The following is a 25,900-nucleotide window of genomic DNA, read 5'->3' as shown; positions in this document are numbered from 1 at the left end:
TCCAACCCCCTAAGTGGCCCATGAGCTCTGAAAGGGCTCTTGCCTCTACCAGCACCTGCCCTCCTAAAGCAGTCACATCACTAACTACTGCCTGCTTGGTTATACACTTCAGAGGGTGGACTATAGTCTAACAAAATGGCTCTCAACCATTCTAATGCTGGAACCCTCAAATTCCTCAGGTTGTGGTGACCCACACCATAAAATTATTCTTTGCTACTTCATAATTGTAATTTTGCTATGTCATGAAATGTAATGTAAATATCTGTGTTTTCCGATCGTCTTACAATCGTGACCCCTGCAAATCATTTGACTCCCAAAGGGGTCTTGGCCCACAGGTTAAGAACCACTGGGATAGCACCTCCAGACCTGCATCAGCTAGCACAAACCAGCAAACTTCTTGGCAATCAAACATACAGAACCACATCTTTTCTTAAGAATTCTGAGCCTCTTCCACATTGGGCATTTTCTCTTAACCCTAGATCACCATACAGTTTTCTGGTTTCTTAAAATTACAGTTACACAGTCAATAATTTTTTAAAAACTAAACCTTCTCTGGTCATGCTTTGTACCTCTTGACTAGACCCAGACTATTAACTAAAGCCCTCAGTGTACCCTCTCCACATAATTTCCATGTATGTTCCATGGAAAACTGTGCTTTCCTTAGCACAGAGATGCTATCTTGGCTATCATTTGCCGGAAATACGTGAGTACTCAATAAATGTAAGTGAGATGAATGAAACAGGGTATTTAAGAGACAGACTGCTTCTCAGTGGGAATTTCTACAATTTTATGAATCTAGAAACTTTTAAAGATATTGGTAATTTAAGCTGAGAAAGTATGCTAATTTACCACTCTTTTGAAATAAACTCAGGAACCATAAATATTGTGAGCAATAACTTCAGATCTAGTTCTGAAAGTCTACTATCATAGAGGAAAGGAAGTTGATGAAAGACAAACCCAGGCTCCCAGGACAAGGCTGAATGGCTGTTACAAGACTGGGCAACACAGGGTTGAGGATATGGCTCAGTTGTAGCTGACAGAATGATTGCCTGGCATGCATACATCTTAGGCTTGATCTCCAGTGCCACATAAACAGCATGCCTATATTCCTAGCACTCAGAAGTGGAGGCAGGAGGATCAGAAGTTCAAAGTCATCTTCAGCTAAATAAAGAGTTCAAGGCCATACTGGACTGAGCGAGATCCATCCTAGGAAGGAAAAACAACAAAAACCTAAGCTAAAGGTTGAGATTTCTTATTTGGGATTTAGGGCTATGTATGAAGTGAGCACACACAGAAGGCTTGTCTTCAATCAAGTGATTTGAGTAGAAGGGATAGAAACATGAAGAACCCAGGAGAAAAAACCAAGAATGCCACCAGTAGTGGCCCACTGCTTATTTTCTTGACAGCCAGCCAGATTTAATTGGCCTGGGAGTTGTATACCATCACAATAAATTCTACTTTGGCTGAGCTAGTGTCACTTTCTTATCATCAAAGAGTCTAATCAGAAACAGAAAATAAAAAGCGAAGCTAAAGTCAAACTCTTGAACATAATGCACCAGGTTAAATGTGTAATTGTACTTGGTATCTACATAGAAATGTATGTACAACGTGTACATTCTATAAGTAAACTAATTCACTGCTTACCCAACCCGCAGGCCTTTCCAGAGTCCAAGGAAGATACAAGATCAGAGAATACATACTTACCCTTTAGCAGGGTAACTGGATCAGCAAAGGAAAACCAACAAGTTCAGTTAAAGCAATAAGTGAAAAAAATCACCCAGAGATATCATCTTAGCTGAATGGCAAGCCATTCACAACGCACAAAACCAGTCAGGTGATCATACTGGAAATTATTCAAAGTGAGTACAGTGAGTTTTACAGACAGAAGACTCAGGTAGACAGGAAAAAACAAACAGAAATAACGAGATCAGGCAGCCTTCAAACAGTAAAGAGCCTCTGCCTGGTTTTGGAAAGACTGTATTTTTCCTCCACTATGTTTGCCTGTCTGGAAACTGTATTGTATTTTCTACAAAAGTATTTGTTCTTTATAGCTCATGATAGATAACGGGACAGCATAAACTAAGAACGTAAAAATAGAAATGTGTGATGGAGGTGGAAAGGACAGCACACTTTCAACCTAACAATACTTTGTAGCAACAGCTTGAAATAAAAATGTGTGTGAGTGAGTGAATGAGTGAGTGAGTGTGAGTGTGTGTGTGTGTGTGTGTGTGTGTGTGTGTGTGTGTGTGTGTGTGTGTGTTAGAAGCCAGGGATGTAGACCAGTGCTATCACATTAGCCTAGCATATATTAAAGCCCTGAGTTGTATCACAAGGGAAGGGGGAATAGAGTAACCACATAGGGAAAAGCTAGTAACAACTTGACTGTGTAGCCATTAAAAGCTGTAGCAAAGTACAGATAGCCCTTTCTACTGGAAACTCATGCTCCCTGACTCAGAAACCAAGCAGACTCAGATAGCAGGAATACTTGTATTGAATGACATGGAAAAATATGCATAATATATCAGGTGAAGAAAAGCTCACAAAACAATACACATTGTATTTTCATTGTAAAAATATTCATGTTTTATATATGTACATAAAACTGTGACTTTCTATTTTATCCATGAGGCCTTATCATGTTTGCAATCTTATAAATCACAAAGACTCTCCTAAAATGTTAAATATAGCCGGGCGGTGGTGGCGCACGCCTTTAATCCCAGCACTCAGGAGTCAGAGGCAGGCCGATCTCTGAGTTTGAGGCCAGCCTGGACTACAGAGTGAGTTCCAGGAAAGGTGCAAAGCTACAAAGAGAAACCCTGTCTCGAAAAACAAAAACAAACAAACAAACAAAAAAGTTAAATACAGATTTTCTTTCAGAGATTGCAATGTAGGAGTTGGTTTCTGTTTTGTTTTTTCCTAGTGCTCGATATCCAATCAGGGCTTTGTGCATGCCCTACCAGAGCTACAGCCTCACCCTTGGTATTTTGAAGACAGACTAACTATGTAGTACAGGTTGGCCTTGAACCCATGATCTCTTGACACTTAATTGACAGACATGTGCCACCATGCCAGGCTACAAGGTAGGGTATGAACATAGTGCTGGCTATATTTCTGTTTACTATGTTTAAGAAAGTAAGTAGTCAGGAAGGAAAAAAGAAAAGATAATGAGTGTAAACTCCACCCTAGCCAGTCTCTTCACTGTCTTCCCCATTACTAACAATTTCATTCATGCTTCTATAATGCTGCTCACTAATTCTGAGGTTGACTGCCCTCCACATGCCCTTTATTCTGCCTTGGGAATACGTATATTCTTAAATTCAGAGAAGACAGTCACCAAAATATCTTAAGTTTCTAGTCAGTATACTAAAATGTACCAAAGAGGCAATTCAGAACTTTAAAAAAGCAGTTTTCCAGGAGGGAAATTGTGTCAGATCAAAATGTAGTCAACATCTCAGGAGTGTCCACTTCCATACCCTGAATAAAAATGAGGAGCAAAAGATAAAATGGCCAGAGGCAGCTCGTCTCTGTGACTGAGGCTGCCGTCCGTGGTCTACAGAGTGAGTTACAGGACAGCTACAGCCAATGTAGAGAGACCCCAGAGACAAGGACAGGAAAATAAATACATTTGTGCTACCCCGGTCTAAGGACTAAAAAGGGCATTAGGCTGGTGAAACAGATGGTATAGGCTGCCTACTATCGTTCATTCTCAACCAGTTCTAGCTTTTTTCTTTATCAAGAAATCTTAAAACTGTTTTTGAAGGTGTTTTATTTATTACGATTGTAATAAATATAACTCTGGTAATTCTGAAAAAATAGTACATATAGATGCCCATAACAGTTTATCTCCCATCAGATAAATTAATTTCTATATTATTAATCATCCCTTTTCATTACAATTGCTTTTGATTCCCTACTGATTTTGTGTTTATAGGTCATCTTCAAGTGGGCACATTTCCAAAAATTATCCAGAGATTATTTATTCTCAAGTACAAAAAACTATCCCTATAAATGCTCTTTTATAAATTGCTCAAAATGGGTTTGAAAAAAAACTTTTGTATAGTTGGTAAAGTGCTTGCTTGGTGTGCAAGAGGCCCTGGACTTGACCCCAGCACTACCTAAACCATGAGCAGTAACACATACCTGTAATCTCAGTACTTGGGAGATGGAAGCAGGAGAATCAGAATTTTGAGGCCAGCCTGGGCTACACAGTGAGTTCCAGAATATACTGGGCTAAGATTCTATCTCAAAAACAAAACACAACAAAACCCAAAATCCTTTGAGGCCAGTGTGGTGGCTTAGGTGAGAATGGCCCCCATAGGCTTCTGTACTTTTTAGTACTTGGTCCCCAGTCAGTGAACTGTGGGGAAGAATTAGGAGCTGTGGCTTTGTTGGGCGGTATGTCAGCGGGGGCAGGCTTCCCAGTTTCAAGAGACCAGAACCAGTCCCAGTGCTCTTTCTGAGTTGGGGTTGTGACAAGATGTGTGAGCTTCTCAGCTACTGTACCAACACTGTGCCTGCTTGACTGCCTGCTGCCATGCTCCCTGCCATGATGGTTATGAAGACTAAACTGTTGCTGAAACTGTAAGCCCCAAATACATTTTTTTTTCTGTAAGTTGCCTTGGTCATGGTGTCTTATTAGAGCAACAGAAAAGTAATTAGACAGACAGAATCAGGTATTTTGGAGAAAAGAGTTTATAAAGAAAACCTATTGTGCCCGGTGGTGGTGGCACACACACGCCTTTAATCCCAGCACTTGGGAGGTAGAGGCAGGTGGATCTCTGTGAGTTCAAGGCTAGCCTGGTCTACAGAGCAGTTCCAGGACAGGCTCCAAAGCTACCCTGTCTTGAAAAACAACAAAACAATCCAGGACAAGCTCTAAAGCTACAGAGAAACCCTGTCTTGAAAAACAAAACCAAAAAACCCTATTGTGTATGTATGTATGATGAATGTAGGGGTGATATACGCCTGTCTGGGCATGTGTATACAACAATGCTGGGTGTCTTTCACTATTGCTTTCCAACTTATTTTCGGAGAGAGATAGGTTCTCTCACCTAGAGCTTGCCATTTTGGCTAGACTGGCTAGGCAAGTGAGCCCCAAGGACCTGCCTGTCTGCCTCCCCAGAGCTGGAACTACAGACACACATGACAATGCTGAGCTTCCTTGTGTGGGTTCTGGGGATCTGAACTCACGTCCTCAGGCTTAGGTGGCAAACACTTGACCCACTGAGCTATCACTCCAGGGCCAAAGACCCCTCTCCCTTTCTTAGCAAACAATTTTCTAAAACCAATGCAAAATCATCAGTTAAGGGATAAACTAAATGAAAGACATGAAGTACAAGAAAATAACCAGCCTCTCTCTCTACAAATTACTGCAACAGAAGGTATAAAGGCTATTGCTCTCATTCTGGGGGTTAGCTATTTTTGAAGAGAAATCTAATTCTAAGATGGGGATCTTCTAAGATACTAAAAAATAACTGACTTGTCTCACAATGCACCTAGAAACACTGTACATGAAAATCTAGACTATTTATATTCATAAAAACCCTACATTACTTATAAAGGAGGACTAAACAGGATTAAAGAAAATCTCTCTCCAAACTGTAAGGCTGGTCATGTATTTTTACATAAAGCTTTAACAAAAAAGTTCACCAGCAACCATTCTTCCTAACAGGTCTTTGGTCTGGTTGAAAGGTTACTCAACTTTCAACTAAGTCAAAAGCTGGGCTTGGTAGAGCATTCTTTCAATTCCAGCACTTGGGAGGCCAAGACAGGAATGACAGTTTAAGGCTAACTTGGGCCACTTATGAGACTCTGTTTCAAAACAAAACACAACTAAAAATCAAAGTCAAGACTCCATCCATCCAATGGCCAAGAGGTTAACCACGTTCATTCTTCTGAGAACCTGATGAAAGGTTTGACCCTGATTAGGAATGTGCAAGTTTACCAAAGAGTCAGAGAACCACGTTTAGTAGAGAACAATTCAAACCAGTGGACTAGCTGATAACCCTATTTAAAGATGGTGTAAAGAATAATGAGAGGCTCTAGGTGATGGTGGCACACGCTTTTGTGCTCAGCACTTGAGGCAGAGGCAGGTGGATCTCTGAGTTCCAGGTCAGCCTGTCTACAAAGTAAGTTCCAAAACAGCCAAGTTCTACAGGGAAACCCTGTCTCGGAAAATACAACCAACCAACCAACCAAAGAAAAACCTGAAGCACTGGCCACTTGAAAAAGTTAACATACACATTAAGTCACTACAGAATATTGTTATGTTTTCTTTTAAAATAGATTAGCTTATTTGGGGGCTGGGGGAGCCCATTTAATTAACTAAAAGTTTTAAAGGAGAAATTAAGGTATAGGTTTCCATTTTCCTCAACTAGAAGTCCAAAGAGAAGTTTTGTCAATAAGAAATATGGGTAGGTGTACCTGTTACCACATGGTGGGAATAAATTTAAAACGTCTTCAGCTCTGCTTGACCCATGCATTATAATTACTAAAGACTAAAGCCCAAGAAAAATGTAAAGCAACATTACCATACTTGGTGCCTCCAAGTTTAGGTACATTGAAGAACTTCTTATGTGAATTGTCACTTAATGTTTCAATAAGGTACTCAAAGGTGTATCCTGAAAGAAGGGGGGGAAAGAGCAAACTTTTCATCAAATACAGTTAGCAGGTATCTTATTCAAAGAGAAAACACCCAAAATTTTGCTCAGGAGAACTCTGCACAGTGATGGAAATGTAGTTATAGTTGCATTACCCGGTAAGGCAGGCATGAGGTACAAGGGACTTTAACTATGGCTGCAGGGGATGGTGGTGGTGTGGTGCTGACCACATACACACAAGGCTCGTCTCCACCACACTGAGTTGTATAATTCTAAATCGTGACTCTTGTCAAGTATAAAACTGATAAGATAATTTACTAGTTTGTCCACTGAGAGACAGGGTATGCTACTGTAGCCCAGGCTGGACTTAAGCTCACTGGGCAATCCATGAGTGCCTCCAACTAGAGGCAGTCATCCTTTCTGTCTCCTGAATGCTGGAATTACAGGCATGAGCCACCATGCTCACTTAGTGGCTTTTCAATCTTAAAAAAATATGTTAAATGTCTGGGAGGAGACAATAGATAGTTTAAATGATGTATAAGCATTCAGAAAACATGCCCTGAAGTACTGCTTAAGTACAGAGAGAATGCTTTGAGAAAACCATTGTCAGATTTTCAAAAGGATCAAAAGACAATTAACAATCCAACGATAGTTAAAACGCTAAACAATATTTTTAAAAAAAGTGACCATCAAAATATCTAGATAAATTGGTACATTACATTCTCCTAGGAGATATGTCCTTATGGTTATGCACTAATTGAATATGCCCCCACTCTCAGTGTCGTGGGGAAGGGTGAGGCAACCTTGGGGTTGAAAAGATTCATTGTGCAGACTCATTACGTGGATGGGCGGGACCCCTAAACACTGCTAATATCTTCTCCCAAAAGGAGACAAGATAAGCACAATCCACTTGGAATGGATAGTGTTCTTCTTTTGTGGAGGGAGGTGGATGGGGGAGGAGACTCGGCGCCGCAATAAATAATCTGGGAAGCGGTTGACTAACGTTCAGCCTCGACAGCCCCTCACTCCACGTCCAGAAGCAAAGAAAGCGAGGGGACTCCAGGCTGCTGAGTGCAATGAACAACCCAGCAGCGTGAAACCCAAACGCGGGGACCCAGGTCTCCCCACCTCCACGCTCACAAAGGGGGAGGGGGCGGGTAGAGGACGACGTGGGCTTGTCCCGGCCCCAGGTGTTACTCCCGGGGACCCGGAGGCTGCCGACGTCAAGCAGCGGACCCCGGCCAGCGGCGGATTTACCGCCCCGCTCATGAGCGAGACGCGGGCGGGGAGGCCTGGCTTTCGCGGCCTCGGCCCCGAACGGGGAGCGACCAAGCCCCGTGGACCTGGGGAGCCCCCCCCCCCCCCGCCCCGGGTGACCGTAAGAAAAGCAAAGCAAGGGCCACGGCGGATGGCAGCGCACGCCTCCAGCCGCCAGCGCTGCCGTGGCCGGGAACTGACCTGCACTTGGGGAGTCCATCGCCGGAGACCATATTATCCCTGCGGGGAGGGGGCCGGCGGGGGAAGGAGGGGGAGGCCGGGCCGGGAAGACAGGGAGGAAGGCAAGCGGACTGGCAGGGGAAGGAGGAAGGAAGCAGTCTCGCGCAAACACCGCGAGAGTCGCAGAGCTGGCCCGGGGTCCGCGCACGCGGGGTTTGCCGGCTAGCTCTCGCGAGATCTTAGGGCCGGGTGAAACAAAGAAAGAGAAGGGCGGAGCCAGGCCGTGGGCGGGTCCCTGCGCAGTCTCCGCCGCTCTCCGAAGCGGGGGTGAGCGGTGCGGGGGCGGAGCCTGGGCAGGCAGTGGGTTCAGCTGCGGGGAGCGGTAGGGTCCGTTACTTGGCGGTCGCCCCAAGTGTCCGATGAGGTTTTTGAGGTCCAGCGACGTCTTCAGGGTGTCTTTTGGGGGAAAGGGTCAAGATTGGAACTCTTAGGAGAAACAGCTTAAGGAGAACCCGTCCCCCACCCCTTGTGTTAAGCCGTGATGTTCTCCAGAGAAGATGGCCAGGCTGATGGGACACATAGGCAATCAACTAACCTGTCTCCTAAACTGAAAGGAGAATATCCAAATACTTGTTACCACAAGCACCTCGTGTACAAAACCCCTCCAAAACAATCACCACCCCCCAAGCCAGTGAGTCCTTTTGTGCTGCCGGTACCAGTAAATGGCACTGCCCGAGCACCCCCCAGAACGCTGTCCTCGACTCCTCCCTCTTCCATTAGACGTCCACTTGATCTATCTGCTTTCTAATTACTTCCCTCGTTACCACCCCGGTCCAGACAACTGTGACAACCTTCTCAAAAAGTCTCTGGGGCATGACTGTTCTGACCATTTCCATGATACTGAAACAAACTCGGAAGGGCATGGTAACCGAACTCAGATACCAAGCAACTGACTTGAGGTTTGAAATCCATTCAGAGGGAAGCAAGAGCTCATGTTCAACTAAAAAGTTCATGATCTGGTGTCTCATACCAAATAGTTTACACCCTGACATGCTGAACTTCAGGCGCAATTGCGTACTACCTCTAGAATATCTCAGTTTCTTTTTTTCTTGGAACACTCTGTGCACTGTCGGGCTAACCCTTACGCATTCTTCGCGACTAAACCAGGTTTTTCTTTTTTAAGATTTATTTATAGGTCGGGCAGCAGTGGCGCACGCCTTTAATCCCAGCACTCGGTTTGAGGCCAGCCTGGTCTACAGAGCGAGATCCAGGACAGGCACCAAAACTACACAGAGAAACCCTGTCTTGAAAAAAAAAAAAACAACAACAACAACAAAAAGATTTATTTATGTGTGTATCTATATTCTACATGTTATGCCCAAGGAGGCCAGAAGATAGTGTCGGGTCATCTGGAACAGGAGTTGTAGACAGCCGTGAGGCAAGTGCTCTTAACTGCCAACCCATCTCTCAAACCTCATGGTTTTTATTATTTAGTCTGGGCTTTTAAAACAGTGTTTGTTGTGGTCCTGGGGATTGAACTGAGGTCTTCTATAAGAGCAGAAAGTGCTCTTAACTGCTGACCCATCTCTCCAGGCCCAAGACAGTCTCTTTCTTATATAATCACACTACAACAATTAAATTCAAGAAATTTAGCATTGATACAGTAATATGTATACTTACATTTTATGTATTTGAATAATTAAGCCTTATTAATATTCTATACTCAAACACTGACACAGTTTGCAGCCAATACTCAAATTTTGCCAATTGTTTCAATTGTCTTATTTTTATTTTGTTTATTTGTTTGTTTTGAAATACAATCTTGCTATGTAGCACAAGCTGATCTGGTATTCACCATATAGCCCAAGCTAGCTTCAAACTCATGGCAGTTTGCCTCAACCTCCCACGTACCGGGATTACAGACATGTGCCACCATGCCCAACTAATACTGCTTTTCTATGTACTTCTTTTCACCTCAAAATCCAATCCTATCTAATCTGTAACTTAGAACAGCTTCTTAGGTGTTTATTTTCCTTGGAGCTGTTGGTATTTTTCAAAGTACACTAGTCAGTTCTTTTGCAAAATGTTCATTAGTTGGAGGTTGCTTGCCCAGTTTTTTTCTTCCTGATAAGGTTTCTTAGGTGAGTCCAACCTTTTGACATTGCATCATGACGTTATCGTTACAAAGTTCACACACGTTTATGCAATCAAGTTAGCAAAAATATCATGCTTTATTTATTTACAGTCTTTAAGGTTTTTAATGGCAAAAGATGTAAACTGGCACCAGCACTTAGGCCACTGGAACGACACCTACTAAGTGTGTTTCAGCAATGTCACTGGTGACTCTCTGTGTATCTGAAGATGGATTGTAGAAAAAGCGCTAGATTACTGCTTATAATAAAATTTGAAGCAGTTGCAATGCCTACCCAAGGAGCATGAGTGAAAAGTGCAGAACACTCCCGTAAAGGTATGCTACGTGATGTTAAAAGTGACTTTGAGCCATATGTATTAACACACAGATGAAAATAATCCTTTTTTTTTTTTTTTTTGGTTCTTTCAAGACAGGGTTTCTCTGTGGAGCTTTGCACCTTTCCTGGAACACACTCTGTAGCCCAGGCTGGCCTCGAATTCACAGTGATCTGCCTGGCTCTGCCTCCGAGTGCTGGGATTAAAGGTGTGTGCCATCACCACCTGGCTCAAATAATATAAATCTTTAAAAAAAAAAAAATTCAGGACCATCTGCTGCCACAGACCTGGAATACATGGGGCTCTGTAAGAAGAAGAGCAGCAAACCCCACCCTTATGGATTTCATTGCCCCACCCTAATCCATCCTAACCCCTCAGGTTGTGGCAGGTTTGATTGATTAAGAACCTACTGGAACAGGATTTATCATAACACAATGAAATGATCCATGTCAATTGTAATACCTGTACTCAAAAGTGGAGGCAGGGGAGGAGGATTTTGAGTTCAAGACCAGACTGGCCTAGTATCAATCCCTGTCTCAAAATCAACACAAGAGGGGGAGAAGAGGAGGAGGAGCAGAAGGGGAGGAGGAGCAGAAGGGGAGGAGGAGCAGAAGGGGAGGAGGAGCAGAAGGGGAGGAGGAGCAGAAGGGGAGGAGGAGCAGAAGGGGAGGAGAAAGCAAGCATGTAGGCACAGCGGGAACTTTGCCCTGTGAAGAAACCGTGGTCCAGAGTGAGACACGAGCATGAGACAGGTGATCAGTCTACAAGCCAGGGCAGGCCTGACTAAATCCTTCCTGCAGCCTTCCCAGGGAGCCAGCCCGGCCAACCTCCATCCAGGCTACTAGCCTCCAGAACTGTGGGAACTTCTGTTGTTTTTGCCACCCACTTTGTGGCACAGAAGCCCCAGGAAACTTCTACCAATGCCTTCTTTGATTGGCTGGGGTATAGCAGGAACAATATAGTCAAGAGACCTGGGGTTAATGCCAGCTTAGCTCTGAACGTGGCTATGATCACATCCAAATGGATCTATCAGGCCTCATGCTGCGAAATTCCTCAGTCTAAACAGAAGTAAAATGTCTAGGTTCAGGAATGATTTCCTGTGGCCTACAATTGTGTTTCCACTTTCTGATATGGACCTGATGTTTGTCCCTTTTATCAAAGATACAGCGGCGTCAAAGTGGAATTCCCAAATGTTGCTTGCCCTCATCCATCAGTACTGTATGTAGTTCAGGTTCTGGTCATTTCTTACCTGGCATTATGTTGAGCCATATCAAATTGACCACTCCAGGCTCGTTGCACGCCCTGGTGGATAAACACACTGGCCATGCAAGCCTGGTGGCCTGTGTTTGATCCCCAGAATCCACGGAAGGATGGAAGGAGAGAACCAACTCCCCAAACTTGTCCTCTGACCTCTGCACACATGCTGTGGCACTTGGACTTTCACACACATGCACAATCACACACACACACACACACACACACACACACACACATCCATAACCTTTGGCCACTGTAACCTAAAAGTGGTGATTTTATATAATTCAGCTTACTAATTTTCTAACAAGTCTCCCTGTTTCATTCTCGACTTCTTCATCCACCATTGCTCCAAACACTCTCCCAACTCCACCCTTAGAGACAAATCTGATAAGGTTTGCTTAAAATCCTTCAGAGTTTCTACACATGTCTAACAAAATCAGACTTCCCAGCTCAAAGTCTGAGGTCCTCTTGGGCCTAGAGTATTTTTTTTAAGCATGCATCAGTGTGTGTGTGTGTGTGTGTGTGTGTGTGTGTGTGTGTGTGTGTGTGTGCGCGCGCGCGCGCGCGCGCGCGCATGAGAGCATGTGTATTTTGAGACGGTTTCATGTATCCCAAACTAGCCTCCAAACTGCTATGTAGCTGAGGAAAATCTTGAACTTCTGATCCTCTGCCTTTGTCTCCTAGTGTTGGGATTACAGACATGTGTCACTATGCCTGATTTCTTTCTTTTTATTTATTTATTTATTATTTATTTATTTATTTATTTATTTATTTATTTATTTATTTGATGCTGAATGTCGTTTATTGAAGGAGGGAGGAGGTCTTAAATACAGGCTTACAGCACAATGGGAGAATCCCGGAGGGCAGAAGTTTGCTACCAATGTTTTACAATCTTGCATCTAAACTGTTAATGCCCATTATGCAGGATATACATATAAGGATCTTCCCTTAAGCAGGGTGGAATCTGGCAGGGAATTAGCACAGGGAGGATATCAAGGTCAAGGTCAGCAAGCAAGGCAACAGTTACCCAAAAAGGGGGCCAGGGCCCTACAGGTCCCCTTTTTACTAATAAATGAGTTTCTGACTTAGGTTGAGTGGGACGTCAGTAGGTCACCTTACCTGTCATGGAGACACCTGCCCAGGCCACACAGGAGCTCTGTCTTAGGTTGGTGAGTGCCCCCCAGTTATTACTTGTCTCTGAATACTCATTATCATACAGGCTCATTCGTGTGTGTGTGTGTGTGTGTGTGTGTGTGTGTGTGTGTGTGTGTGTGTGAGCTGCAGAGTTAACTGCTGCCAAAGATCTCAAAGTGGCACTGTATGCCTGATTTCTTTGGTCTTAACTGTGGACAGAAGTCTTTTTTCCTTCCTATGTCTGTTTCTCTCTCTCTCTCTCTCTCTCTCTCTCTCTCTCTCTCTCTCTCTCTCTCTCCTCCCTTTCTTCTGTTGTTGACAAGGTCTTATTCTGTAACCCAGGCTGCTCTCTAACTCATAACAATCCTCCTGCTTCAACCTTCAGAGTGCTGGGACTATAGGCACATGCTATAATCACACTCAGCTACAAACCCTATTCTTACCTGGTACTGTAACAGAGTTTCAGATCTAGTCTCTGGCTTCAGGAGTCCCAAAGACTCCTCTAGCCAATGTCCCAATAGACCAGTTAAACAGTAAACTAAAGTTCCCAGAAAAAAGCCACATCTGGGTGAAAGCGTCTACAAGGCCTATTCGATTGACTGGGGCAAATGTCCTGATGATACAAAGTTAGAATGCTTTAGATCCAGAGTCTATCTGGGCTAGTATTAGTCCCTTAATAACTACCCATTACCTCCTCTAACTCTGACCTAATGTCCCTCTGACTGTCAGATGAAATCTCTGGAATACATTCTCAGCAGACTACCAGCTTCCAAAGGTTTGGAGTTTCCCTGCTCTTCTGGGACCCACCTGCCTGACGCCCCTGTCAGTGTATTTGGTAAGTGCCTTATTTATAACTCCTTCATTCTATAAAAAGTTCATGAAACCACCTCCACATGGGAACACATCATTCAGGACACCCTGGATCTGTGTTCTCAGGCCATGGTCACTCTGTCATATTTGGCTGAGAATTCCTTTTGAGATAAGGGTCTGAGTTTTTGGGTTGACACCTCAATACTGATGAAAGCAGAGAAAGGACATCTAGTTAATCACTGTGGCCACACTGGGCAGGAAAGATAAAGAGATTCAGTGGCCCTGGGTCCTCCATATTTAAGGCACTGATACAAGCTTTAGGTCTAGATAGTGGAGTAAGGTGCAGGGGGAGAGTTATACCTAATTAAACAGGCTTGGTCAAGCTGTGTGGGGTCTGGTTGTCAACGTTCTGGTTTTGCTTGGCTTGAGGGAAAGCAGTTAATTCTCACAAAGAGCATCACTCCTGCTCCAGGCTGGCGCCTCGCCATCATAGATTGATGCCCTCACTTGGGAGCCATCCACTGCTTGGGTGTAGTTCCAGCCCTTATCAGAGGTGCCTGTTGGTCCTGTTCTTGGAATTTAAGGTGAATGCAGGTCTAGGACAATGACCTGAGACATTTATGTTCCTTGTTGGAAGTCTAGAAGAGGACGGTGTAAAGGCTGACAGTGATGTCCAGGCAGGGATAAAGATGTTGAAGAGACTCCTATAGCTCCCTTTGACTATCATACTTTTGAAACAATGGACATTTCCCCAGGAGTCTCATGCCGAGAGAATGAAAGGGCCCAAGTCTGATACCAGCCAGGGGAGGAATGGTCTCATGGAAAGAGGGTTTACGGTTCTTTCCTGTCGGACCACCTTGCCGGAGAGACTGAAACAGAGACAGGGATGGGTCAGTGGTGGCTGAGACCATAACTTGACCCTCTCGTCCTCTATTTAAAACCTGAACTTTATATCAGGACCAAAGACAGACCTGAGAGATATGGTGATTAGTATTGACACCTAAAAAGGAGCTGGAATTACCTAGCCTCTGGGCACATCTGTAAGAGCATGCCTGTAGGGGATGACCTTGATTAGGCTCACTGAGATGGGAATACCCACTCACTGTGAGTGGCACCATCCCCTGGGATGAGATCCTGGACTGAGTAAAAGGGAGAAATCGAGGTGAGCATAAACATTCCCTGCTTTCCACTACCCAGTTGTGGATGCAATGTTCCAGCTGTTTCAAGCCCCGCTGCCCCGACTTCCGACTTCCCAGCCATTATGAGTGCGTCCTCTCGAACAACCAGCTGAAACAAACCCTTTGTCCCCTGAGCTGCTTTTTTCAGGGTATTTTATCACAACAGCAGGTAAAGTAACTAAGATAAGGGGACCACTGGACCTCCTTATTGATTCTTCTCCATGTGGCCACATACTTTTTTACCATTACATATCTGCATATTTGCCTGGGTGGCCCAGACAGATTTATTTGGCCATCTAGGGTCTTACAATGACTAGAGAAGACAGATACAAAATGAAGGTAGAAGCAACAGACTTTCAGCCACTTTTGAAACAGGCACTTAAAAGTTGCTTCACCTAAAAGGCATTGTCTCCTAGCTTGAACCCAAAAGGCGGCTGAAGGGAAAGCGACGTTTCTGCCTTCATTTGGTACCTCCTTTATTTTGATTGAAGGCATGGAGATAAAGAATTGTCCTAAATCAACAGTCACTTTGGGTCCCAGGAAGAGTAAAGGCCATCAGAACAGGCCACCTCTCATTCCCCCGAGAGGTTCGTTATCCTGGAGCAGAAGCAATCCCTTCCTGAGAGCCACCTTGTCCTTCAAGCACAAAGGACTTCTTAGGATCACCTTCTGGGGTGAGAGCTGAGGCCACCAATGATGCATGTGACCACACCTTGACCAGGACTGCTTAATTATGCATAGGTCTTGCTCCATGCTCCAATTCATCCTCTAAAACTCATGTCAGTGTCTTAAAGATAAACTTAGGGTCACTGTGCCATCATGGCCTTGATCTGGACTTGGCTTGGTTCCCCAGTCTTTGTGATCACTATCGAAAGAACTGGAGATGAGGCACATAAGAAACTAGGGTAGAAGATAGCTTATTACAAACTGAACAGAAGCACTTTCCAGTCCAGGTGAGACCAAATGGCTGAAGAGGACATTGTGTGACATATCTGTTATTATTTCTAAAGCCTCTGAACCAGAGCAGCATTTTCCTGTCCAGGTGATTGACTAGTCCACTGGGATCAACCCTTGGGGAAGGACAACAATGGTACGTCTTTGTTCTTCATTAGGAAGCCTCTGGCTGGACAATAACCTTATCACTGCCTTCTCAGCAGTTTAGAATGCCATGTCTCCATGCAGAGCCAAACATACTTAATTCAGATCAGTCATCAGAGTCTTGCAGTGTGACTTCCTGACTTCATAAACTGTTGATAATGAGGGAGGGGTCCATCCCCAGGACCTTCAACCCTGTTAATATCTAAATAGCTACCTAACAATCACCCTTCAAGAACCAAGACCCTTTGATCACATTTCAGGCATGTCCAACCCACATCCTACCTAATAGGAGACGGGTGTTGCATCGATCTGATTGTTTCTGGATGAAATGAGGTGGAAAAGGATTTAGGGTCTTCATTCCCGCTAATTTTCAGGCCTCAGATCAAAGGGACCAAGACAGATGGAGTGAAGCTGCCTTCTCCCCTCCTACTCAGCTAAGTGCATAAAGTTCAAAGACTAATAGGATCCACCCATCTCAACTATGAGTAGAGGTCACAGCCAGCCGTGGTGGCTCCCCTCCCCCCACCCCACCCCTAGTTTCCTGTTAGGAAACTGATTTTGCTCTATGTAGTAGGCCATTGATGGGAGTCTCAGGTCCTAGTGCCAGTTTTTGCAACTTCTTCCCGATGCCAGGAACAAATTGAGTGGTCATTTGTCCCGAAGACTGTACCTCTAAAATCAAAGGAATCAGTAAGAGTGGACATTTGTATGACCTCAGTTGCTATGGAAAGGCAGTAGGGTGTTTATTAGGCCCCTGGTCAAGAGTGGCCAGATTGGCATGACTCACAAGCTGTACCTCAGTCCCTCAAGTTCACAGATATTGAAATGAAGGCATTTCTGGGTAATGGGGATACTGGTGTGATAAACCTATCATGGGAAATCCGCTCTGGGCTACTCAGACTCTATCATGTGTAACTCATTGTATATTACCTCCCTTTAAATCATTAAAATGATCTCAGACACACAGATGAGGCCAAAGTTGCCTATTGAGATGATACATGTTTTCCTATAGGCATCTCAACGGAAGATATTAAAGACAATAAATGAAGTGTGTTTGCTTAGGGCCAAAATGATCTTTAACCTTGAGTTTTTAGTACTTGCCTCTCATTCTTCAACCTAAGGAATACATTTTGTAAATCCACCTGATCACATTGTAAAGTAAAATATTTGGGGGGGGGCGGGGCAGAGGGGGGTTATAAGTGCACCTGTGGAGGCCAGGAGTTAAGATTCCTTTCCACATTATTGCTGCTGTTCTAAGAAAGGGCCTCTCACTGCTCCTGATGCTCACTGATTGGCAGGCTGGCTGGCCTGAGAGCTCCAGGAGTCCTGTCTCCCCTCCCCTTACGGAGAGAGGTCAGGCACACTGGATCCACACTGGATTCACAGCGCGCCACCCACGGAGCCCTCTCCACAGCATTACAAAGGAGAAGTCTTTAACCGTTACACCCTGCTGTAAATTACAGCCTCTGAGGAAGGGGCCACAGGACCACATGCTGCCATTATAAAGATAATAAGGCACAGTTTTCCCCTAGGAAGCCCATACCCATGTGCGGGTTTGTCTTATTCTCTCCCTGAGCATCTCTTTCTGTGAACCCTCTGTTTAAGATGCATGCCAAAGTGGATGTTCATAAACCCTGGCTCGGCTACACACTGGGCTCCCTGAAAGTCAAGAATCCCGGTCTTGCCTTAATGGCAGTCCTTAAGGAGAACGGAACTCTCCGGGCTGCTGTGGGTGACACTGGGGAGCTGTGCGCCTGTCCTTGTCACTGCTTGCAAACACCGCCTGAGGTGGGTTAAAGGGTAGTACTGTCAACCCCTTTAAACTAACTCAAGAAACACTTTATCACGGGGCAAGAGGGATACACGAAAAATATCACATGAGCATAGGCACCTTCCTTCCGAGAAAGACCCCCGGGTTAGGTTAGCAGGGATGGGCGTGGCAGGAGAGGGGGGCATACAAGAGGAGCAAGAGGAAGTGACCTCAGCATACGGTTCTGAAAATAAAGGAGAGCCCATAGTCAAGGAAGTTGTACATGGAAAGGAACGGGACATTCCACGGTCTAAACCCAAAGAAGGGAAGTCCCCACCTTATCCTGATGAAGATGAAGGAAGTATGACTCCAACCAAGCAGGAACACCAGATGTTCTGAGACAGAGGAGGATAGAAAGGGAGGCCTTTGTCTGATCTTAGGCAAGGCCATGTTTATTCACCGCAAGGGGACATGTTGTTATCCACCTGTGTGAGTGAGCAAAATGCCCACAGAAAAACGGAAATTACTAATACACTACATTATGTTCATTGCTGTAGCCCCTCCCTTCTGGAGCCTCCTTGACTGGCTGCAAGGAAAGCTGGGAAGTGTAGTCTTTTAGCAGGAAACTTTTTTTTTTAAACTCATGGGTGTGATAGCTGCTTCTGCTGAGGAGAGTCTTTGTCAGAGGGGGTAGTTCTGGGTCCGTTGAAGAGGGGTCCTCCAGTCACACAGCAGGGAGAGAGTCTTAACTTGATCGGCTACAATGGATCAGGTGATTGCCATCCTTATTCCTGAAGAAGAACTGGAAAATAATCACTAGAGGGCTGTGAGCAGACGATTTGGTTACAGAGTAAAAACTGGGAGACTCCTCAGGAAGGCTGAGGGATGGGAGCAGCAGAGGTGGGGAGACGGAGTGAGCCGGTGAGAGGAAGTGGGCCTAGAGTTGTTACCAGGACTGCGGCACCAAGAGGAGCTGGCAGAGTAGCAGGGAGCGTCAGAGCATCACAGGAGGGGACAGGGGGAAACAGGGCTAATGTGAAGAACTGTATCTGAGGCTGGAGAGATGGCTCAGAGGTTAAGAGTGCTGGTTGCTCTTCCAGAGGTCCAGAGTTCAATTCCCAGCGCCCACATGGTGGCTCACAACCACCTATAATGAGATCTGATGCCCTCTTCTGGTCTGCAGGCAGAACACTGTATATATAATAAGTAAGTGAACCTTAAAAATAAAGAACTGTATCTGGTCTGGGGTGAAAGGGATGAAGGCCCCTTTTAGCCAGTTTTTCTTCAGCATCTAAAAGGTCTTTTGGCAGATGTATCGGGAACAAATGGAGCTATTGTAGAATGAGAAGTATTAGAAGAGCTTCTGCTCGGGAGGCAGAGCCAGGCGGATCTCTGTGAGTTCGAGGCCAGCCTGGGCTACCAAGTGAGCTCCAGGAAAGGCGCAAAGCTACGCAGAGAAACCCTGTCTCGAAAAACCAAAAAAAAAAAAAAAAAAAAGAGCTTCTGTGGAACGTTTGTTTGGGTATAGAGTGAAGTTTAGGAAGTGCAATAAATAGGCAGAGAAGCTTAGGCTGTTGAACGACAGGATAGGAACACTTATCTGGAGTCCATTTGGCCTGTGATGAATGAATTCAAGTTGTGACTCCTTGAAGCTTACATGAATTTTTAATTTACAAAAAGAGATAAAGGTTTTAGATGTATTAGTATTACCATTGTTTGTAATCTGTACTGAGGTCCACGTTGTAGTAAAAGGTTGTAGTAAAAGCAGCTAGCAGGTGTCTGTAAAACAGCTGGAGTAGACAGACTGCTGCCTTTGAGACACAGCAAAGGTGTGGCTTTGGGTTAAAAAGCACTCTTTTCTCTGTTCAGAGGACTGGATATACGCATTGGACAGAGATGTTTTTGGCCTGAGATGAAGTGCCTTTAAGTCTATACTTAGAAGAAGACAGCCAAAGGGAACTCAAAATCTTGAGCCTGTGGCTGATAATAGCAGTCGGTGCCTTACCAGCTTATCAGAACCCTGATCAATGTTAAAGCCTGAACTCTGGAAATCTTAGCAGAGGGGGAAGCAATCTGAAGTATTTCTCATTTTTCACACACCTTAAATCACTTCCTTAGACCTTCCGAACTTACTTAAGCATTCACGTAAATTACTCTTAGGCCCTTGTAACTTTAAACTTTTAGCCTTTCTTTCTAATCGTTCACCACAAGACACAAGTGGTTGATTACTGAGAGCAGTCACTGCAAAGAAAATTCTTTTAAGTAAAGGAATAGTGAAAAGTTATACCTGAAACCTGTTTATCCTTTAATATGAAGCCTGTTAGCCAGGCAAGCCTGTCTGCCTTTCTCAGCAGGAGGCCTAGGAATTCTAGAAAAAGCAAGGCCTGATTTTTATGTAGGAAATCAACTAACCTAGTAGCTGCAGCCTTGGGGGAGAAACTGGGTGCCTACAGTTGCCACAGTGACAAAGCTACCGTTAGCTGTCATCATTATTAGAGATCTGAGAAGGGTGAATTACAGCAGTAAGTATAAACCAAATAACCTCTGTATCAATTAAAATGGCAGAGACTTAGCAGCTACCTGGACTCCTGTGGTCCAGATGGGTCCATTGAGGGGCAGAGGCCATAGGTCTTGGGCTGTTACACAGAACAGCATCGAATCTTCAGTTGCTGCACAGGACAGCAGAGACCTTTGGCTGTCAGACTCAGAAGGTCTGAGAGATTTTTTTTTATGAATGAGGAGCTTGGGAAAATTGGCCTGCCTTGCCTTAGGTAGAGTAGGGCAGTCAACCCAACACTGTCCACAGTTTGTGCAGGGCCCTGGAAGCAGGTGAGGTATGGGGCAGTTTTGCCCAGTGGTTAACACCACCACAATTCAGGTCTGTGTCCCATCTGTCTTCTTTGGAGGCCTTAGGATCTGTCACAGGAAGGTTTTCCCTTAAACGTTTGAGATGCCATATTCAGCAGATCTCTGAAGAGTGAGAGGACCATTAAGTATACCTACCTGATTTTAAACAAACTTTACTTGCTTTTAGTTATTTGCTTTAGGCTTAACCTTAAAAACATATGCTGTAGGCTAAATAAAGTTTATTCCTGTAATTAATTACATTAGTACTTAGCATGACTATAAGTATAGTTCTGAACACATTAAAGAGTTAGATCATTTATCAGGTGACTACTAACTTGCATGTCTTAATCATCTTTAACAGTTTATAATAAGTTAGTATCTTTTTTTTTTTTTTTTTTTTTTTTTTGGTTTTTCGAGACAGGGTTTCTCTGCGTAGTTTTGCGCCTTTCCTGGAGCTCACTTGGTAGCCCAGGCTGGCCTCGAACTCACAGCGATCCGCCTGGCTCTGCCTCCCGAGTGCTGGGATTAAAGGCGTGCGCCACCACCGCCCGGCTAAGTTAGTATCTTTTATAAGATTAGGATTTGCAGTTTTATCCCTGTTAGGTTTAGCCTTAAAAAAATAACAATTTCTGAGCCGGGCAGTGGTGGTGCACATCTTTAATCCCAGCACTCTAGAGGCAGAAGCAGGTGGATCTCTGTGAGTTTGAGGCTAGCCTGGTCTACAGAGTGAGTTCCAGAGTGAGTTCTCCAAAACTACACAGAGAAACCCTGTCTTGAAACGCCCCCTCCCCCAAAAAATTCTGAATTGAAGCTTGTTTAGTATAAAAATAAAACTTTACATATAGCCCCAGGGTATTGTGGAATATTACTTTAGCTATGTAAAGATGTGTTACATTTGTGTATGATGTGGAATATTAATTTAACTATGTAAAGGTGTGTTGCATTTATTTATACTGCATTTGTTTAACTAATGAAAAGATGTGTTACATTTGTTTATGCTGCATTTGTTTATATAAAACATATAAAAACACATGTCTGTATAAACATGTGTTGCTGTTTTACCTTGCCTGCCTAAGGCACTTGATTGGTCTAATAAAAAGCTGTATGGCCAATAGTTAGGCACAGAGGGATAGGTGGGGCTGGTGGGCAGAGAGAATAAGTAGGAGGAGGAATCTAGGCTGGAGAGAAGGGAGAACGAGGGAGAAAGAGAGGGAGATGCCCGGGGCCAGCCAGCCAGCCACAGAAAGAACAGGAAAAGTAGGACATACAGAAAGAGAGAAAGGTAAAAAGCCCCAAGGTAAAACGTAGATGAAGAGAAACAGGTTAAATTGTTATAAGAGTTAATGGGGTAAACTAAGGCCGAGCATTCATAATTAATAATAAGTCTCTGTGCCTTTATTTGGAGCTGGCTGGCAGCCTGAAGAAAGCCTGCTCCCCAGGGAGACGGGCAACTCTACTTTCCTGGTTCTTTCACAGTGCACCATCACAGAATATCACAGTTTCTTGTATGACTCGGTTTATCGAAATAGCTAAGGCTTAACAAAGTTAGCAAAGACAAGGAGGCTAGACAGACATTCTTAAGTCAGTCTCTGTTAGACTGAATAGACCTTATGTAAGGAGAGATTTTTCTATAGGCTTTTTGCCAAACTGCTTGGCCATTGTCTTGTTGCGTCATAAGATAGGAATATCCCAGTGTCTGGTGGTTAGTGTCTGGTGCTCATAGCTATGGCCCTAACTCTTCCTTCCTTCCTTCCTTCCTTCCTTCCTTCCTTCCTTCCTTCCTTCCTTCCTTTCTTTCTTTCTTTCTTTCTTTCTTTCTTTCTTTCTTTCTTTCTTTCTTTCTTTCAGATTACATATTAATAAAGACATCATAATAAAACATTTTATAAACCTAAAATGTCCCATAGCCTTATAAATTTAAATATTTAAAGACAATATCCATTTTTTAATTTAATTTTTTTTTTGCAAAACTCTAAAATTTCCTTCTTAAAAAAGTTAAAAATCTCTCAACTATGGGCTCCTGAAATACTAAAAAAAATAAATCAAGTAACATTTTTACTTCAAGAGGAAAGAAACAGGGCACAACCACAGTCCGGACAAGGCAAAAACCGAACTCCAGTAGTGCAAACAACTCAATGCTCAACATCTGGGATTCCCTCACCTGCTCTGGGTTTCCCCAAAGGGCTTGGGTCATCTATCCAGCTCCACCCTCAGCAGCACAGCCAGCCCGTCTTCCAGGCTCCAACCAACTCCATTTCACTGTGGCTGTTTTTCCTGGTGGCCATCACATAGTACCAGAATCTCCAAAACTGCTGGGGTCCCTCTCCTGGACTCCATTTAGGAACTTCAGCCCTGCTACACTGCCGAGCCTCAGCTGCTCTCTATGACCCCTCCATGCCTTTTTAAAACCAATGCCACTTGTGGGGCGGTGGTGGAGGACACCTTTAATCTCAGTGCTTGGGAGGCAGAGGCAGGTGGATCTCAGTGAGATGAGGCTAGCCTTGTCTACAAAGTGAATTCCAGGACAGCCAGGACTGTTACACAGAGAAACCCTGTCTTGAAAAACCAAATAAATAAATAAATAAATAAATAAATAAACCATTATCATCTGGGTGACTCTTACATTACAAAGTTTGGCTGCTAGCATGAGGTACATTCTTATATATGAACATATGGAGGTGCAGCTTTAATACCTGGTTAAACAAGCATTGTTTTTAAAGCCTATCTTTCATAAACCTTGTTTTTAATGACTGTTTTCAGGACAAGAATTATCATACACCAATCCATCCTAATCCAAAATATCTTAGAGACCTGTTGTTGCCTCCTTGTTTGGTTTATACCATGTCATACCTTTAATGAAGATGGTGATGAAGTCACATGGCATCCACCCTCTCCGACCCTAGCAGAGATTGCTGCCAGTCACATGGCTGCCTCCATAAACATTTCACAGATTTTTAACCATACTCAATAAACTTACAAATTTACTCAATAAACTTACAAATTGAGGTGCAGGAAGTTTCACATAATAGTCTTAATGAATATTGAGATAAGGTTTGTATCTTAGCAAAAGTTTTAGGCAGTTAAATGAAACCAGTAGTCTATTAGTTTAGCTATTTCATTTTTGCTCTTATCCCTGCCACAAAGTCAGGTGGCCTGCCAGACACAGGGCAGATTTTGGAAGAGACTTTTAAATAAGCATGCTTGGGTCTAGAGAAGGGAGTGCCATAACTTAATTCTAGAGCCAGCTTTCCAACAAAGTCAAACAGCATAAAGCAATTTCAATATTATCCATACTCAAAGGACATTTGAATCCCTGGTAAACTGAATCCAGAGACCAGAAAGCTTGGAGATAAATTCTGAGCCCTGGCTACCAAAGCAGCCATGGCAAGCAGCCTTAGTGGTGGTGCTGGAGGCTGGCGGCTGGCACTGGCAGAGACAGCAAAAACAAATCTAGTAAATACAGAACACAGAAAGCTCACAGGCTCAAAGGGAACCAACCAGAAACAAAATATACAGTGGCCACCGCCATCCCTTCAACTGAGCCTGACCTATTTCCAGCTAGGCTTCCATGTCAGCAACAAAACTTAATAGACACACTGGAAAACAGCCCTAGCCACATACACAAGACAGACAGACAGACTTTATGACATTTAACTGGGCCTGATTGATTTTCATTTCAGCTCTCAGTATCCAAACAACGAGAAGCAGGTGGGTGTGTGACATCTCACTATTGCCCTGGGATGAGAGAGTATTGGGTCCCATTGAAGCCCTCCATATCCCAGATCATCCCAGATCGTGATCCCAACGGACCAGATGTCAAGGAAAATTACTATGATTTACAAGGAGAGGCTTCTGTAGATGTTTGCTGCTTTTGTTCAGCCCGGCAGTTCATTCTGATAGTCCACAAAACCGAGAGCACACCTTGGAACCTTGGAATGTCCCAAGGTGCACACCTCCTGAGGCAGCCCTTAAGGTGTGCACCTCCTGAAGCAGCCCCAGAGTCCCAGAGAGAAGGTCCAGTTTTAGAACTTGGGTGGGTGGTCTGATCTTATTGGGGGCCTCCAGAAAATGTTAATCCTACTGAGTGAGAATAAGACCACTGCCACAAGTTTTGAGCCGAATTTGAAGCAAGCTTTATTGAGTACAGGCCAGGATGACTGGTACTGGCCTGGTCCATACCTGGGATTCCTAGTGCATGGCACTGGGTTACATTAGCCAGGGGCTTAGAAAGGCAAAATCCACAATGCTATATACTTCCTGCCTGCCTTTGTCCCATCAGGGGCAAGCATTCCTCCTAATGTACTTCCTGCCTATGTGCCTCTTGCCTACATGTGATCAAGTACATCCTGAGCAGCTGGGGCAACCAAGCTTGTTTACAGAAGCAGAAACAAGTGGCTTGTTATCTTACATGACCAACAGCCCCCAGCATTCTAGGAAGTTATCTGTGCTTGGGCAAGTGGGTTTACAGGTTAGGGGTGTTTTTTGTGTTATAGATCTCTCAAGCACGGTGAGGGGCGGGACCACACTTTAACCAGCACTGTTTAGTTATGCACACTTCTTGCCCTCTATTTAAATCTGCACCTCATGTGAGGACCTCAGAGAGAACTTGGGAAGGTATCAGAAATATCAACTATGAGTCTTCTCTATCAAATACTATAAAGCTTGTGTTTAGGACAAAGACTTGGAATCTTTTTATCTCCCTCACTTTGTGAGACTTTTATGTAAATGTTTTAATCTCCCCACTCAGTAAAACCTTTGTGTACACAAAGGCCTAGCGTTCTATTCTAGGAATTTGATGGAACGGTGACCCTTTTCTCCTAGGAGCAGTAACCTCTCCCCTTTCCTCCTTTATTTCCCGTGCACCAAATGTTTTCAGACTAGCCAACTGAAGAAGATTATGAGGTGAGACCCCAGGCAGCGGGGAAATTCACAGCCAGCACCTGAATGATAATCAAAGCCAAAGGCCCTTCCTGTCTCGGTCTGTCCCTCTTGCCAAGCACACCCTTTTGATCAATATTTCATGAATCTTGTGCAACTCTGAACATTCCTGAAGCTTGACTCTATCACACCCTAATGCTTTGCACAGATTATGAATTAACCAATTGTGTGAGATTGTGAGGCCCAGCCCCACCAAAGAGACGAGACAGTCACCACCATGTTCGAATAAAACCTGAGTGAACTCTCCACCCCGGTGTGCTTTATTACTTCAGACAGCGGCGCCCCCTCCTGCACAGGAGTACATTGTCTCGCCAAGTCACTTCTGCTTTATTCATGTTTATGCAACGCGGGAACTATTCCTTTCTGGCACTTGTGAATTTGAAACT

The 25,900-nt window shown here is 44.2% G+C and overlaps 1 protein-coding gene and 1 long non-coding RNA gene across 6 annotated transcripts in view; one reads left to right on the top strand and one right to left on the bottom strand.

The window, feature by feature from the left end:
* Positions 1–8,190, bottom strand: part of Ireb2 (iron responsive element binding protein 2) — a 46,822-nt gene extending 38,632 nt beyond the window's left edge. The window contains exons 1-2 of the mRNA XM_006971573.4: positions 8,058–8,190; positions 6,531–6,620 (exon numbers count right to left, since the gene is read on the bottom strand). Coding sequence (XP_006971635.1) covers positions 6,531–6,620; positions 8,058–8,076 — 109 coding nt within the window. The 5' untranslated portion in view covers positions 8,077–8,190. The remainder of the gene's footprint in view (positions 1–6,530; positions 6,621–8,057) is intronic.
* LOC121830843 (uncharacterized) overlaps positions 8,138–25,900 on the top strand; it is a 30,497-nt gene continuing 12,734 nt past the window's right edge. For 4 of the 5 annotated variants that reach the window (XR_013052749.1, XR_013052747.1, XR_013052746.1 and 1 more), the window contains exon 1: positions 13,030–13,728. This is a non-coding gene — a long non-coding RNA (uncharacterized LOC121830843). Of the gene's footprint in view, positions 8,364–13,029; positions 13,729–25,900 lie in introns of those variants that run through there. The other variant, XR_013052748.1, reaches the window with a different exon arrangement.

Source organism: Peromyscus maniculatus, chromosome 7 (genome assembly GCF_049852395.1).
Source record: "Peromyscus maniculatus bairdii isolate BWxNUB_F1_BW_parent chromosome 7, HU_Pman_BW_mat_3.1, whole genome shotgun sequence".
In the NCBI taxonomy this organism is placed as follows: Eukaryota; Metazoa; Chordata; class Mammalia; order Rodentia; family Cricetidae; genus Peromyscus; species Peromyscus maniculatus.
This window is presented reverse-complemented; position numbering and strand designations above follow the sequence as displayed.